At 52.6% G+C, this 15,166-nt stretch overlaps 1 protein-coding gene across 1 annotated transcript; it reads left to right on the top strand.

Annotated features, from left to right (window-relative positions):
• Positions 1–4,090: 4,090 nt before the first annotated feature.
• Positions 4,091–5,377, top strand: CDC42EP2 (CDC42 effector protein 2). Its single transcript, XM_045297320.1, has one exon. It carries the CDS (start codon positions 4,349–4,351, stop codon positions 5,006–5,008), a length of 660 nt encoding a protein of 219 aa, XP_045153255.1. The 5' UTR covers positions 4,091–4,348; the 3' UTR covers positions 5,009–5,377.
• Positions 5,378–15,166: the final 9,789 nt, after the last annotated feature.

The raw sequence follows: 15,166 nt of genomic DNA, 5'->3' as shown, positions 1-15,166 counted from the left end.
TGTCCCCGGGGCGCCACCCTGCTTGAGGAAATTTGCCTTATGACCAGAGCTGTACTCAGGGTGGCCATTAATCTAGCCAGGGTTACCTGCTTGGAAACAGAACCAGTGTCCCAGGCTGCCTTCTGCTCCGTCTTAGCCTTTGCCCTCATCAATCCTGCGAGTGCCTGGTATAAGGGAACAGACTGTCACCTGGACAAGGGAGGTGGGGTGTGGCTGCCTGCAGGTGGGAGGAGTGGTTAGGAAACATCCCAGCCCTGGGGGCTTGGCCTGGGCCTCCTTCAGAGCCCCTGCTGCCACGAGTTACTTAAGCTCTCTGTCCATGTGCGGCTCTGAAGAAGGCAGGCCTTATACCCATTGAGCTGTTGCCCAGCCGGAGAGAGGGAATGAGCCTGTGCAAAGGCCTCGCTGGACCTGGGTCTGCTGGCTGCCAAGTGTGCATACTTGGGCCTTGATGCCCTTGATGGCCATGTTCCCCAGCTCTCCCCTGGGTGGCCACTGCGGGCCCCACCCTCCCCCCAACCTCTGTGCTCCCCACATCTGGAATTGGGTGTATACCTCTGGCTTGGGACGAGGCAGCTGTCAGGGACGCCCGGTTTGTTGTGGAAACAATCAGTCCATCCTGGCGCCCCTGTGCAATGGGTGGGCGTGAACCTGGCTCCAGGCAAACTTTCCCCATCAGCCCCTCCACCCACATAAAATGGGGGTCAAAAGGCTCGAGAAGCCACCCCAGGACCTCTAGCCTGAGGAGGGGGCAGACTCTAGGGCCCCCTAGATGAACGAGTGGTGGGATTCCAGCCCCTCCTGCATGTCCCAGCCCCTCCCGGCCTAGCTGGATGTTGGCCACTAAAGAGCCATTCCTTTTGTTTCCTGCTCAATGGCAGGTGCTCCGGGAGGGACAAGATGTCTAGCCTCTGCGGCTCAGTATGATTGACCCCTGGGTGGGGTTTCCTGAGCCAGGGCCTGGGCGGCGAGAGACTCCTCTTGTGTCCTTCCTGTTCCCCTTGTGGATGCGTTCCCACCCTCCCCAGGGTGAAGAACTGGGCCGAGGGAGCTGGCAGAGCCCCCTGCCAGGCCACTGCACAGCCTCTGCTGGGCTGGTTGCCCACCTGGTCTAGTGCTCCTGGCTGGCCGGGGAAGGCCGGTAGTGGGAGAGAGGCGACTTATCTGGATTGCGTCTGGTCACCGAGTCGATTTTGACCCTCAGTGACCCCTTTGAAGGAAGTAGAACTGCCCCTGCTGGATTCCAAGACCGTCTTTCTCCGGAGCAGTGGCTCGTGGGTTTGAACTGCTGACTTGGCCGTTCGCAGCCCAACTTACTGCATCACCAGGACTCCTATTGGACGACCTTGCACACGGCGTTTTTCTTTTGCATTCGTGATTGTACAGCGTTGGGCTGCTGACTGCAAGGTCAAACCCAGCAGCCACTCCCTGGGAGAAAGATGAGGCTATCTAGTCCTGTACAGATTCACAGTCGCAGAATCCCCGCAGAACAGGTCGACTCTGTCTTGTAAGGTCACCGCGGCCACTAGGTATCAGAATCGGCTCGATGGTAGTAGACTGTTGTTGTTTGACCACCTGGGCTCACAGGTGTGGGCCCCTCAGACCGGCTGCGCATCCCCCACCCCGGAACTAGGAGAAGGCTCATGTGACTTGCTTCGTCTTAGTATCCTAGCCCTGCTGGAACAGATGCCACAGCAGGGGACTGTAAAGACAAAGTGCTGACTCATAGCGACCCCTGTGCAACAGAAGAAAACACCTTCCGGGCCGGCCACATCAAAAGAGGGTTCTGTTTGAGCCCATTGACCCAGAGTCACTCTGTTTAATCACTGCTTCTTTTTCGCTGCCCCTCTGCTTCACCAAGCACCATATCCTCTCCCAGGGACTGGTCTTTTGTCAGGGACTGGTCTTTTGTTGTTTCAAAGTTTAAAACCCAAACTCACTGCCAATGAGTCCGTTCTGACGCCTAGCGACCCCGTAGGACAGAGTCAAACTGCACCTGTGGGCCTCCGAGATTAAATCTTTATGAAAGTGGAGACTCATCGTGCTCATCTTTCTCTCGAACCTCTAGCCCTGCAGTTAGCAGCACAGTGAACAGCCCCCTATGCCACCAGGGCTCCTTTTACAACTTAAGAGCCAAAGTCTGACTTCAGGGTGCAGCTCCACTGGGAGAGTTTGTTGGCTTTGAAGGAAGGTTTTCTTTTTCTTTCGGCTTCTAGTCCCCGGTTCCTTGGCAGTCTTCCCGTGGCCTCTGTTTTCCCTCGTTTGTGCTAGCTTGTGGCTGCACCTCGTGTGCTCTTTCAGATCTCAAAGCGACTGGTTTACATTTCGAGCCAAGATTCTGTAGAAGAATCCTGACCACAAAGGGGCAAATGCTGAACCGAAGTTCAAAGGCTCAAGGGATCTAGACTTTCTGGAATCCCAGAGGCTGGAAGAACCCCTGAAACGCTGGTCCTGAAGTCACCGTTGTGCATTAAACTTTAATTCAGAAATAACCCCACACGTCTTCTTAAAGCAAACAGTCGTTTAGCTTCACAAGTAGTGAAGGTCTGCCTTGAACGTTGCGCTCCTTTAAGATGTAGTGGCCTAGGGGTTACGCATTGGGCTGCTAACCACAAGGTCAGCAGTTCAAAACCACCAACTGCTCCTCGGGAGACAGTGCTTTCTACTCATAAAGAATTAGAGTCTCGGAAGCCCTTCAGGGCAGTTCTACCCTGCCCTATAGGGTCACTGTAAGTCAGAATCAACTGGATGACTGTGGACTTTTGGCTTATATGGAGTTAAATTGACATCAGAAACTGGGAGGTTAGACGGGGCCCTTCTTCCAGGAGGAGTTCATGTTCACGGGGACGGAGCAACTCCGAGAAGCGGGGTGAGAATAGCTGTACAGCTCAAAGGCCTCGTCGGCACCACTGAACGGTGCCATAGGAACTGTAAAACCCACTGGCTTCTGCTGCTCAGCAGGGTGTGTGTGTGGAGACGGCTGAAACGGCACATGTCTTATTGCATTGATGTCCGCCGCAATGAACAGCCTAAGCAAAACATCCAACATTTTGGTGACCGTCGTTTCATTTTCTATACATGCACACACATGCACACGCACACACAGTATTATGCACAGGTCCTGCATGTGTGTATCATTTTACCACAATGGAATCAAAGAATCATTTTTATTGAAGACAACTGTGTTAGTCTGGGTTGATTAGAGAACAAGTCCAGGGAGACTCATATGTGTCTAAGAAAGAGCCTTCTGAGCAATTGAATATTGAGAAACCATCCCAGTCCAGTCCAGATCAAGTCCATAAGTCCATTTTTACCCCGTATGTCCGATACCAATCTATAAAGCCCTCTTCAGACTCACACAACACATGCAATGATGCCGAATGCAGAAGATCACAGCCAGTGGGTGGGAAGTCCTGTGGGTCCAGTGGCAGCGGCGCATCGGTGGCTCATTCCAGCTCCAGGTCTGCAGAAGCAGGGCCCGACTCGACTGGAGCTCCTGGATTATGGGCTACAGTGCAACATTTATAACCGCAGGGGTCGGGGGAGAGGACTCTGAGTTTTGGGGGTTTTCTCTAAAAAGGGGGTGGGAGGCCAAATCAGTGTGGGAATCTATGGACCCTCGGAGGTAGGGGGAGGGAGAGGACCGTTAGACTCGGCCCCTCCCTCAAAGACTCATAACCCAGGGGAAGAGAATAGAGAAATGGACCCCCTGCTGTGCACACCTTAGCCCTGGGTGGGGAAAATGGAGTCATCCCCCTCCTGGCCACCCCCCACCCCACCCCGGGCCAGGAGGGACTGGAGACTAGAAGACGAGGCTCCTTCAAGTCCGAGGCACAGTTGGGGTGCAGTGGAGGTCAAGCTAGGGACTGAGGCCAGGCAGGAAACCTGAGCCAGGACTTTGTGCGGCAACTCAAGTGCCCGGGCCTCAGTTTCCCCACTTGCCACGGGATAGGGGGTGTCTGTGAGCGAGAAGCCTTCTCCAGCAGGGCTTCCTGCGGGAGGGTGGCCTCACACGGACTCCCAGGACACAATGCCTAGCTTCTGACCTTTGCCTAGCTGTCCTGACTTTGACCTTTGTGTTTCAGAGCACCTGCAGGGCCTCAGTCTGGGACCAAGGGGACATCTGAGTGGACATATCCAAGAGTGTCCCTCACTGCCTACAAGATTCCCAGCTTCCAGCTTCCGGGAAACGGTGGGGAAAAGTGGCTTTGGGCCTCTCAACCCTTTGCCCTTGTCTCATTCCTTGGATCAACTCCTGCCTGCCTCCCCCCCTAGCCAAGTTGTGGCGCCAGAAGTCGTCGCTGGAGCCACCGTGCCAGTGAGAGCGCAGAGCCGGGCCAAGGGGGCCATGTCCACCAAGGTGCCCATCTACCTGAAGCGCAGCGGCCGCAAGGGCAAGAAGGAGAAGCTTCGGGACCTCCTGTCCTCCGACATGATCAGCCCTCCGCTGGGGGACTTCCGCCACACCATCCACATCGGCAGCGGCGGTGGGGACGACATGTTTGGGGACATCTCCTTCCTGCAGGGCAAATTCCACCTCCTGCCCGGTACAGCAGGCGAAGGTCCAGAAGATGGCCCCCTGGAGCTGCCCTTCCCATTCATGCGCACAGCCACGGTGTTAGGTCAGGGGCTGCCGGACGGGCCGTCCCCGCTGCTGAAGAACGCCATCTCTCTCCCGGTCATCGCTGGCCCCCAGGCCCTCACCCTGCCGCTGGCCCAGGCCCCACCCAAGCCCCCTCGGCTGCACCTGGAGACCCCCCAGCCCTCCCCACCGGAGGCTGAGGGTGTGGACCTCTGGAGGACTCCCGAGGCTAGCCACGCTCACAATGGGCTGACCCCCACGTCGGAGGCTGAGGAGGCTAGCCACGCCCACAATGGGCTGACCCCCACGTCCGAGGCGGAGGAGCCCTTCCTGTCCCAGGCCAGCTCCCTGCTCTCACTGCACGTGGACCTGGGGCCCTCCATCCTGGACGACGTGCTCCAGGTCATGGACCAGGTCCCCTCGTAGCGGCCAGGCTGGCCGGAGGCTGGGCCGTGTGTGGGCGCAGCCTGACCTCGGAGACAGGCCCCAGGGCCTGCTGTGTACTTGGTTACCTGCCAGGGCCTCACCCCGTGGGCAGACTGCTGCAGCTCCCCCTAACAACCCACCAAGGACAGGGGTCAGGGCAGCAGCCCAGAGCCCTGAGCCCCGCAAACCCATCAGCTCCTCCCTCCCTCAGCCCACCTGACTCAGATGACATGGACTCCTGGGGCTGGGAGCGTCACACAGAAACAGAAGGTGCCCTGCTTTGTCCCCTCCCTGACCCTCCTCCCATGTGACAGACTTGGGGGATCTGGTTGCAATAAAACTGGCGGCGGCTGGTGGCTAGGCACCTTGGTCCCTTGGTCCCTTGTCCCATCTGCCTCAGCTTTCCATCAGACACAGGGCCAGGGCGGGACTCTGGAAGCTCACCCTGGAGAGACCCAGTCCCAGAAGCCTCTGTGGAAGGGGAGGCAGGCCAGGGGAGGGGGCAGCCCTGCCCTTACAAGACTGACCTGTTTCCCACCCACAGTGAGACTGGCTGCTCCCACACTGGTTGGGTGATTGAAAGTGGCGGGCAGGCCAGGGGCTGGTTCTGCCCAGGTGATGGTGGTGGTGGTGGTGCGGTTGTCTGTGGGAGAAGACCCAATTGTAAAAGTAAGCACGGGCCCTCTCCTGGGGCTGCCAGGGAGCTTCCCAGCAGAATCCCCCATGGGGCGGGCCTGGCAGGGCTGCCCATCGGCTGGAGCCACAGCTGTTTACTGAGCCAAAAGGTGTCAGGTGGGGCCCCAGGTGCTGGGACACAAGTCTTGATCTCTGCTCTCCCAGTGTGGGAGGAGGACGGCCCACCTGCCGTTAGGAATTCCAGCCACGGTGAGAAAGATGTGGCCAGGCCTGCCTGCGGATCAATGAGGTCGTGCCGGGCGGTGAGGGGGATCGGGTGTGACTGAGCCAAGCCTTTGGGGTGCCAGCTTCATGCTGGTGCAGACAGACAGACAGCCCAAGAGCATGGGAATCAATGACAGAACTATCATATGCAAGCTGCCCTGGGGGCCCTCAACCTCTGAGTGAGACTCAGTTTACCCACTTGTGAAATGGAGCTCATGATATTCATCTGACAGGTGGTTAAGAAAACTAGAGATCACTTTTCAAAACTGGCTGTGGTTGTGTGGCTTGGGGTTCAAGACAGGCAGGGCTCTTTAGTTCGAGTGGGTTTAGGGTGGTTTGGCCCCAAAGCTAGGGAGGTGGAGGCGATGGGGAGCCACGGAAGGATTTGAAGCAGGTGAGACCTCAGGTTTCAGACTGGGGAGCGGAGAAGGGAACACGCATCGGGAAGAAGCCACAGTGGATATGAGAGGTCCGGAGCGTGCTGACCGCAAAAACAGAGAGGAAAGGAAAGCCCACTGGGCTTGGTGTCTGGAACCCCTGAGGCCTCCCTGGCCCCCTTGGTCCCCATTCAGCCTCCTCCTTTCCATCCTTCGAAGCCCAGCCCTCGCCCCACCCATGACAAGCCTTTCTTGCCTCCAGCCCTGCACACTGAGGCAAACGTCCCCCATGAGATGTCTTGCCTGGCCCGTGCATGTGTCTGTTACCTGGTCAGCCGTCTGCCATCGCTTCGTGACTCAGAACATCACGTGAACATCTGGATTGGGAGCTCAGCCCAGGTCTGTCGGGGGTCTCACTGTCTAGACTGCCACCCCACCCCTAAAGGGCTCAGTTTCAGAGTCCGGTAAAGTAGTGAAGGTGGAGGGGCAGGAGCTGCAGGGCCAGCACATTGCCTACGGGCATCTCCTCTTGAGCCTGGGTGCCTGCCCCCTTCTGCCTCTGGAGGGAAAGCCAAGGAAAAGGCCAATTCCTTACAATGGCACCTGGCCTGAAAGCAGTACCCAAAGACGCAGGGAAGCAGGACCCTTCCTGGCACCCTCCTCCCCTGGGACCTCTCCAGACCCCCTGTGTGTCAGACACCAGGCGCCAGCCAATGGGTCCTAGGAAACCACTCGGAGCTGCCGTGGGAGTTGCAGAAAGAACTAGAGAGGGGAGCCCTCTTGGTTATTATCTGAGCCCCAAACCAAAGCCATAGCCCTAGGGTCCATCCCAACTCCTTGGCAACCCTCTGTAGGGCTTCTGGGGCTGGCTGTCAGTCTTGGCCGGAGCAGACAGCTTCGTCTTTCCCCTGCAAGATAGCTGGTGGTCAAGGCACGATCTCAGAGTGGGCAGCCCAGCGCTTAACCAACTGCGCCACCAGGGCATCTAGGGCTGCTCCAACAGAAATACCACAAGGGGACGGCTTTGCGAAACAAATGTATTCCCCCACAGTTTAAGAGGCTGCAAGTCCAGACACAGCTTGTGAGCTTTAGGGCGGGCTTCCTGTACGAGCTCTGCAGGGAAATGTCTGTTCGGACCTGTTCCTCCTGGACGGTGCTCAGGTGGTTCTCCAATTCTCCTCTCCCCTCTCTGCTGGCTGGTTGGTATTTAATCCCGCTTATACCCAACACCAAGCCTTCCTAATGAACAAAGACAACCCATTCCCATTCCCAGATGGACCAAGAATCACAGGCATGTTGTTCAGTGTAGTGTCGAGTCTGTTGTTCTGACTCACAGCAATGTTTTGTACAACAGGACGAAGCACTGCCCGGCCTGCGCTCCTCACACAAGGGTTCTTACCTTTGAGCCCGTTTGTTGCAGCCACCGTGTCAATCAATCCTCTTATCAAGGGCCTTCCTCCTCCTCACTGCCCCTCTGCTTCTCCAAGCACGATGTCCTCAGGAACTGGTCTCTCCTGACAACGTGGCTGAAGTACGTGAGCCAAAGTCTCACCATCCTCGCCTCCAAGGACCATCTGGCTGCACTGCTTCCAAGATAGACATGTTTGTTCCTCTGGCAGGCCATAGTAATTTCAGTATTCGGCACCACAGTTCAACTTCATCAGTCATTCTTTGGTCTTCTATATTCAGTGTCCAACTTTCACGTGCCTGTGGGGCAGTTGGAAATACCATAGACTGAATCCGATGCACCTTAGTCCTGGAAGTAACGTCCTTGCTTTTCGGCGCTTTCAGGAGGTGCGGTGCAGCACTCACCCAGTGCAGCCCATCTTTTGATCTCGTGACTGCTTCTCCCGAGCTAGATGAAACTCTTCACGACTTCCATCTTTTCTCCGTTTATAATGTTACCTACTTGTCCAGTTGTAAGACTTGGGGTTTTCTTGACATTAAATTGTCATCCATACAGAAGGCTGCGATCCTTGATCTTCACCAGCAAGGGCTTCAAGTCCTCCTCCCTTTCAGCAAGCAAGGTGCATGGTGCAGCTTGTTAGGAAGCCTTTCTCCCATCCGATGCCACACTCTCCTCCACAGAGTCCAGCTTCTCTGATGATTTGCTCACCATACAGATTGATTTAAGCATGGTGAGAGGATACAACCCTGATGCACACCTTTCCAGATTTAGACTATACAGTCTGCCTTTGTTCTGGTCACATAACTGCCTCTTGATCCACGGGCAAGTCCCACAAGAGCCCGATTAAGCGTTCGGGATGTCCCAGAACACTTTTGTTTGACCCACACAGTCGATCAAACACAAGCAAACACCTTTCTGGTATTCTCGGATTTGAACCACGCTCCATCTGACACCAGCCATGATCGCCCTGGTGCCATGTCCTCTTCTGAATCCGGCCTGAACCTCTGGCAGCTCCCTGTTCATGAACTGCTGCAACCATTGTTGAGTGGTTTTCAGTAACATTTTTATTTTTGTGTGATATTAGTGACATTGGTCTATAATGTAAGTGTTCTGTTGGCTCACCTTTCTTTGGGATGAGCACAAATATGGCTTTCTTCCTGTCAGTTGGCCAAGTAGCTGTCTTCCACATTTCCTGACATAAATGAGTGAGTGCTTCCAGTGCCTCATCAGCTCGTTGAAACCTCTCCATTGATAATTCAGCAATTCCCGGAGCCTCATTTTTTGGCTAATGCTTTCAGTGCAGCTCCAACGTTTTCCTTCACCACCACTGGTGCTTGCTCATATGCTGCCTCCTGAAATGGTGGGATGTTGACTAGTTCTTTTTGGTGCATTGACTCTCTATTCTTTTTCTGGTTGCTTCCACGGGGCCTGACTGGGCCTCCCAGTTGCCCAGTCAGTCCAGATTGCAATTGAGACAGACGTGAGAGCCTACATTCTGAACAGTTTGCAGAAGCGTGTGGATGATAGAGTCCAAAATCCATCTGCAGAGTCCCCACATAGATTAAGCCTTCATTGAATTGCTTCGGATCATTAACGACGTCTGTGGACCATCTTGCCCTCAGGCAGAGTACATTGGAAGGTAGATTACTTCCCCCCTTCTCCAATCAGCAGAGGGGGGTGGGAAGAAGGGGGGCAGTCTTAGAGAGCCTTTTAATGTTGCAACTCGAGGCTTGGCATTTTTCTTTAGTTCCTGCCGTTTAAGACACGCTGAACGTGTTCTTCCTGTTTGTGCTCTAACTCTGAAGTCTTTGCACATTTCATCATAGATGTTTTATTTCGTTTTTTTCTTGGGTTGCCCTTCGAAATTTTCTGGTCAGCTCTTTAACCTCATCCTTGCTCCCATTTGCATCACTGCTCTACCCAGAAGAAGCAGCTTCAGGGTCTCTTCTGACATCCGCTTAGATCTTTTCTTTCTCTCCTGTTTTGTTCGGAATGACCTTTTGCTTTTTTCCAAGTATGATGTGCCTGCCGCCATCCCACTGCTCATTAGGTCTAACGTCATTAATGGCCAGTGTGTTAGATCTCTTCTTGAGATGTTCGCACAATCTAGGTGGGATACACTCAAGGTCATGTATCAGCTCGTGTGGACTTGTTTCGATTTTTTTCAGTGTCAACGTGAACTTACATAGGAGCAATTGATGGTCTGTTCCACACTCAGCCTCTGGCCTGGTTTTAGCTGCTGATACTGAGCTTCTCCATTGTCTCTTTCTACAAATGTAGTCAATTTGATGTCTGTGTGTTCCGTCCTTTGAGACCCACGTGTATAGTGTATAGTCTCCTTTTGTGTTAATGGAAAAAGTTAGTTGCTATGAGCAAGTTGTTGGTCTTGCAAAACCTATCATGTGATCTGCAGCTTCATTTCTGTCACCAAGACTGTATTCTCCAATGACTGTTCCTTGCTCTTTGTTTCCTACTTTTGCATTCCAATCGCTAATAATTATCAACGCATCTTCATTGCATGTTTGATCCGTTTCAGACGGAAGGTATTGGTGGAATTCTTCAGTTTCTTCAGCACGAGCTTTTGTGGTTGGTGCATGAATCTGAATAATAGTTGTACTGACTGGATTTCCTTGAAGGCAGACAGATATAATCCGATCACAGCGTTCTGTTTCAAAATAGATCTTGAAATGTCTCTTTTGATGATGACCGCAACACCATTCCTCTTGAATCTGTCAATCCGGGCAGAGTAAACTGTATGACTCTGATTCACAATGGCGACACCAGTCCATTTCCGCTCACTCATGCCAAGAATGTCGAACTTGATGAGTTTCATTGCGTTTTTTACAGGCATGGAGGTTAGGATTTACAACATATATTTGGGGAGAGGGGAGGGGGTGTAACTCCATACAAAGCCACCCTGATGGCATAGGGGTTAAAGTGCTTGGCCGCTAACCAAAGAACTGAGGCCCCCAGCCCTCTGTGGGAGAAGGATATAAAAATTTCCGGGCTTGGGAATTGTTTGGGGCAGTTCTACCCTAGCCCGGGGGTCCCAATGGTCAAAACGAACGACTTGACAGTAATGGGCTTCGGCTACCAGCTTACTCCCAGGCAGGGGGAAAAGGACTATCCTTCAGCTTGTCTCGTGAGGTTCAGGCTCCTTGTCCCCACAAGAGGAAGAAAACTGTTGGACAGCCAGCACTATGACCAATGGCTCTCGGGTCTACTGTGTTGGCTATCCAACTTCCGTGCGTCCTCATTCTAGCATTGACTCCTTTAGAAAGTACCTGGTGCACACACATGCTGTTAGACCCCATTGAGTCCATTGTCAACTCAGAGTTGATCCCGTGTGGCAGAGTCGCGCTGGAGTTTCCCAGGCCGCCATCTGTCACCCTGCAGAACTGCGGAACGGGCTCAAACCACCCAGAGGTTGGTTAGCAGCTGAACACGCACTCACGCAAGCTGGGCTCCTTGTGCACAAATCCTAAGGCGCTCCAGAGGGAATTGAAGCTAAGCGATTGTATAGTTAGTTGCTACCAAGCACACGCCCTCTCTGTGTGCAAGAGAGGGGAAGGGCCAAGAGTGGAGGATACAAAAACATTAAAAGTGTCTGTCTCTATTTGACAGAGCAAGAAAAGAGCCACATGGAGAAGCTACAGATTTGTTTTCTACAAGGACTCTGGAGCTCGGGTGACGAGCGGCCCCTCCTTCCCAATCCTTCTGCCTTTGTTACTGAGGAAGCGGGCCTCTGCCTGCCAGCAACGTGATGCCCCGGCAGTGTCTTTTGGCAAGGAGACAAGACAGCTTTATTGAGAGATCAATAGCACAAGGAGACAGCGGGAATGCTTCCGCTGTCTGCCCTCCCACAGAGAAGGGAGAGGATTTGTATGTCTTTGAACATGGGCGTGGTATGGGAAAGGAACGGTACAAGTACTGTAACTAGGTCGAAGGTAATTGGTTACTAAACATCAATATTGTAACTAGGTTGGAGGGCTAGCGTGTTTGTCTTCTCCTGCTGGTGACAGCACGCTAGAGCAATTTCTCTCGCTTTCCCCCGAGGCTCACAAGAGGAAGTTTTACCACGGTTACTCTTTAACATTCCTGGTCTCTGGCTGGAAATCACCAGGGAATTGTTGATTCCATTTTTTACTGCTAAGGAAATGAGAGCAAATAAGAAGGAAAGATAAATCATCCCCGTCATAAAATAAGATCAATTTACATCTATACAAACAGCTTAAGGATCTCTAAATTCACTCTTCACTTGTTTCACCTTCCGGCAGCATCTTGATCAGTCCAGGTTCTCTACGGGGTGGTGTGTCCTCGTTTTGGGCCATCCAACTAACTCCACCCAAGTCCTGGGTCCTTGGGGCTCCCAATGTCAAGTGTGCATTTGTCTGGAAGGGGGTTCAGGATTTGATTTCTTGCCCTACACAGACTCTAGGTGTTTGACGCTTGCCCCTCTCGCCCAAGAATGCCACGGAGTCGCTGATTTTCAGGATCATTTTCTACCAGCAGATGTCTTCAGGGGCAAAGGTTGCTTTGAATGCCACCCTTACTTACCTCTTTGGGTTTTAGCTTCCTAAACGTTGGCCTCATTATACTTTACTATCTCACAGGGCTTTCTGGGCTTCCACGAGGAGGAGTTTTGCTTATTTTCTGCCTTTGTCTTCAGTGGGTTGAGCTTAAATGAAAAAGTCCCCTGGGGGGTTGCTGAGTCCCTCTCTGCCCTCATAGTAGAAATCCCTTTGATGATTAGAATCAATTACCCCAACCAACAGTGGAGCCTCCTTTCTTTCTTTTTTTTTTTTAACACATGAGTTTTAATTAGAAAGTGAATCAATCGGTAAAAATAAACTATGCAGGGTCACTTATTAAATGCACATTAGGCTAAAGCATGAGAGAGAGGAAGGGCTTTAAGAAGCAAACAAAAGTGGTCTCCAACTTCTATTTGGGTTAAAGACCAAGCACGTGAACACCTGCCCCTTTTTGTTTGGGGGTACGTGTTACCACGGTTAACATGCAGTGCACACGCTGTTGCACCACCACATTTGCTGACGTTGTCATTCTCAGGCACTCATTCAGTCACTCGCGGATGTTGTTAAATTTTATGATTGACTCTGCACCACACAGCCTGGTGGATTCAGTTCTCTTTACGAGGTCAGGGGCTCCAGGCGCTGGAAAACATGGACCCAGAGGCTGGTTGCTTGGCTACAATTGGTAACTGTGTGAGTCTGGGTACTTTAGAGAAACAAATCCACAGAAACTCATGTATAAGAGAGAGTTTTATATAAAGGATAAGTGCGCATCAAGAAAACATCCCAACCCAGTGCTGCCCAAGCCCACAAGTCCAACATCCATCCATTCACCCATATGTACGACACCAATCCACAAAGTCCTCCTCCATCTCACAAAACACACACTATGATGCCGACTGCAGGAGGAAAGCCGAGTCAGTGAATGTGTAAGCATCTCAGCACTGGCAGGGGTCTCCACACGGCTGCTCCAGCACCCAGGGCTGCATCGGGGTAGGTCCATGTGGCTTCTCCTTGGGGATGTCTTGCAGGAAGTCAGCCTTGCAAGCTGAAGCTGGGAATTGCTAAGGCAGCTGCACCCTGGTGCGACCATCAGAAAGCAAGAGACCCGAGAACTAGAAAGGCGAGGCTCACCGAGCCATTTATCCCTCTGCCCTTCAATTAATCCCACATGTGTTTATCGGCCAGGTTGGCACAATAAACTAACTAACTCAGTAACCATACTTGGAAGCTGTGAGATGTTACAAACAGCACCACAAAGAATCCTTCCCACTTTAACAGTAACTTTCAAAAAGCTGCAAACAGTAACTGATGGTGTGAGAGTAAGGTTTTGTGTCTACTTGGCTGGTCCAGGGGCCTCAGTCCGTCGGCAGTAAGGCCTCCTCCTTAAGGTTAGGATCCTCTTTTTACTTTCTCACCCAGTGGCCTGGGGTGCACAAAAGGGCCCATTGAGTCTTAGCTACTAACTCAGAGAAATCCTTCTTGTGCCCCCTGGCGGAAGCCTTTCCCCTTGGGGTCCTGATGTCTGTCGGTGGCTGTGGAGTTGATGCTCCTTCATGGGGGTCGCCTCTGTGCAGAGTAGAACCGCCCCATTTGGGTTCTTAGGGCTGTGATTTTCTGAAAGCAGATTCCCTCACCTGACTTCTGAGATGTTTCTGGGTGAGTTTCCATCTGCAGCCTTTCAGTATTGGAGCTCAACTCTTTGCCGCACCTGCAGACACTCCTTGGGTCCTCAAAAGCTCTAAACCAGGCCGAGCCCAGCCCCAACTTGCAAGTATAGGAAACCAACATTTTGCAAGAGTCTGGCATGGGTTGAATAGTGTCCCCACCTAAAATATGTGACAACTAGGCTGAGCCATGATTCTCAGTGTATTGGCAGTTAGGTAACGTAACAGTGATGTGCCAGTCATGTGGCAGCATTACACAACGTTATCATCATCCCCTATGATGTGATGTGACCAGCCAATCAGTTACAAGGGGATCAGAGTGGGAAAAATCAGAAACTAAACTCACGTCCATCAAGTCAATAAAAACCCATAGGAACTCTGTGAGGTAGAGTACCACTGTCCCTGAGGGTTTCCAAGATTGTAAATTTTTAAAAAATCATTTTATTGGGCGCTCATACAGCTCTTATCCATACATACATCGTGTCAAGCACATTTGTACATAGGTTGCCATCATCATTTTCAAAACATTTCTACTCGAGCCCTTGGCATCAGCTCATCCCCTCCCCAGCCCCCCCTTCTCCCCCATGTAATTCTTTATAGGAGTAGAAACTTTTGAAGTCTTTCTCCCACAAGCAACCAGTGCACTTCCGACTGCTCGCATTCTCAGTCTAAGACATTCACAGCCTAAGCTGACCAGGCACTTAGCAGCCCAATGCCTCTATGCCCCAGGGCTTCTAGAGTGGGATGCAGCACCCTTATTCAAGTCATAGTCCTGCTCTGATGGAAAGGGAGCCTCCCTAGGAATGGCCCGCATCAACAAAAGAGCAAGGATGGTGCAGAGGAGAGAGATTGACTACCACTAAGAAAGAGGAGCTGGCAGTGGGTCCTTTGAACCCGGGGCCCTTGTGCTGGGAACCTCCTATACATGGACATCTCTCTAAGGGATGCCACAGATGTTGAGTCAAGGGCCTTCCCCCAGAGCCAACAGTACATTTCGACCTATGTCTGCCACAATCAACTTTACGATGCTCTGTGTCTGATAACAAGCCTATTCCCATCCCTTGACTGATCAGAAGCTGAAGTCATTCGCTCACCACTTATTTTTCGACGCCCACCCATCCTCACCTAGGAGTCAAGGCCCATGGGTTAGCCGCGTGGTTACAGGTAGGTTAGCGCCTCTGTAGAACCAACCCCCAACGCCGAGGAGGAAGCTCGCGCCTTGCCCTCCGCGGATCCCCAGCCAGAGCCTGGGCTAGACCGGAGCTGCGGAGCACGCC

Source organism: Echinops telfairi, unplaced genomic scaffold (assembly GCF_000313985.2).
Source record: "Echinops telfairi isolate 266 unplaced genomic scaffold, ASM31398v2 ScPeMD7_7417;HRSCAF=8455, whole genome shotgun sequence".
Lineage (NCBI taxonomy): Eukaryota > Metazoa > Chordata > Mammalia > Afrosoricida > Tenrecidae > Echinops > Echinops telfairi.
Note: the sequence above shows the minus strand (reverse complement) of the source record. Positions and strands in the feature narration are given on the sequence as shown.

Bases quoted from the DNA above. Each gene is read 5' to 3' on its own strand.
- CDC42EP2 (XM_045297320.1), top strand. From the start codon at position 4,349: ATGTCCACCAAGGTGCCCATCTACCTGAAGCGCAGCGGCCGCAAGGGC.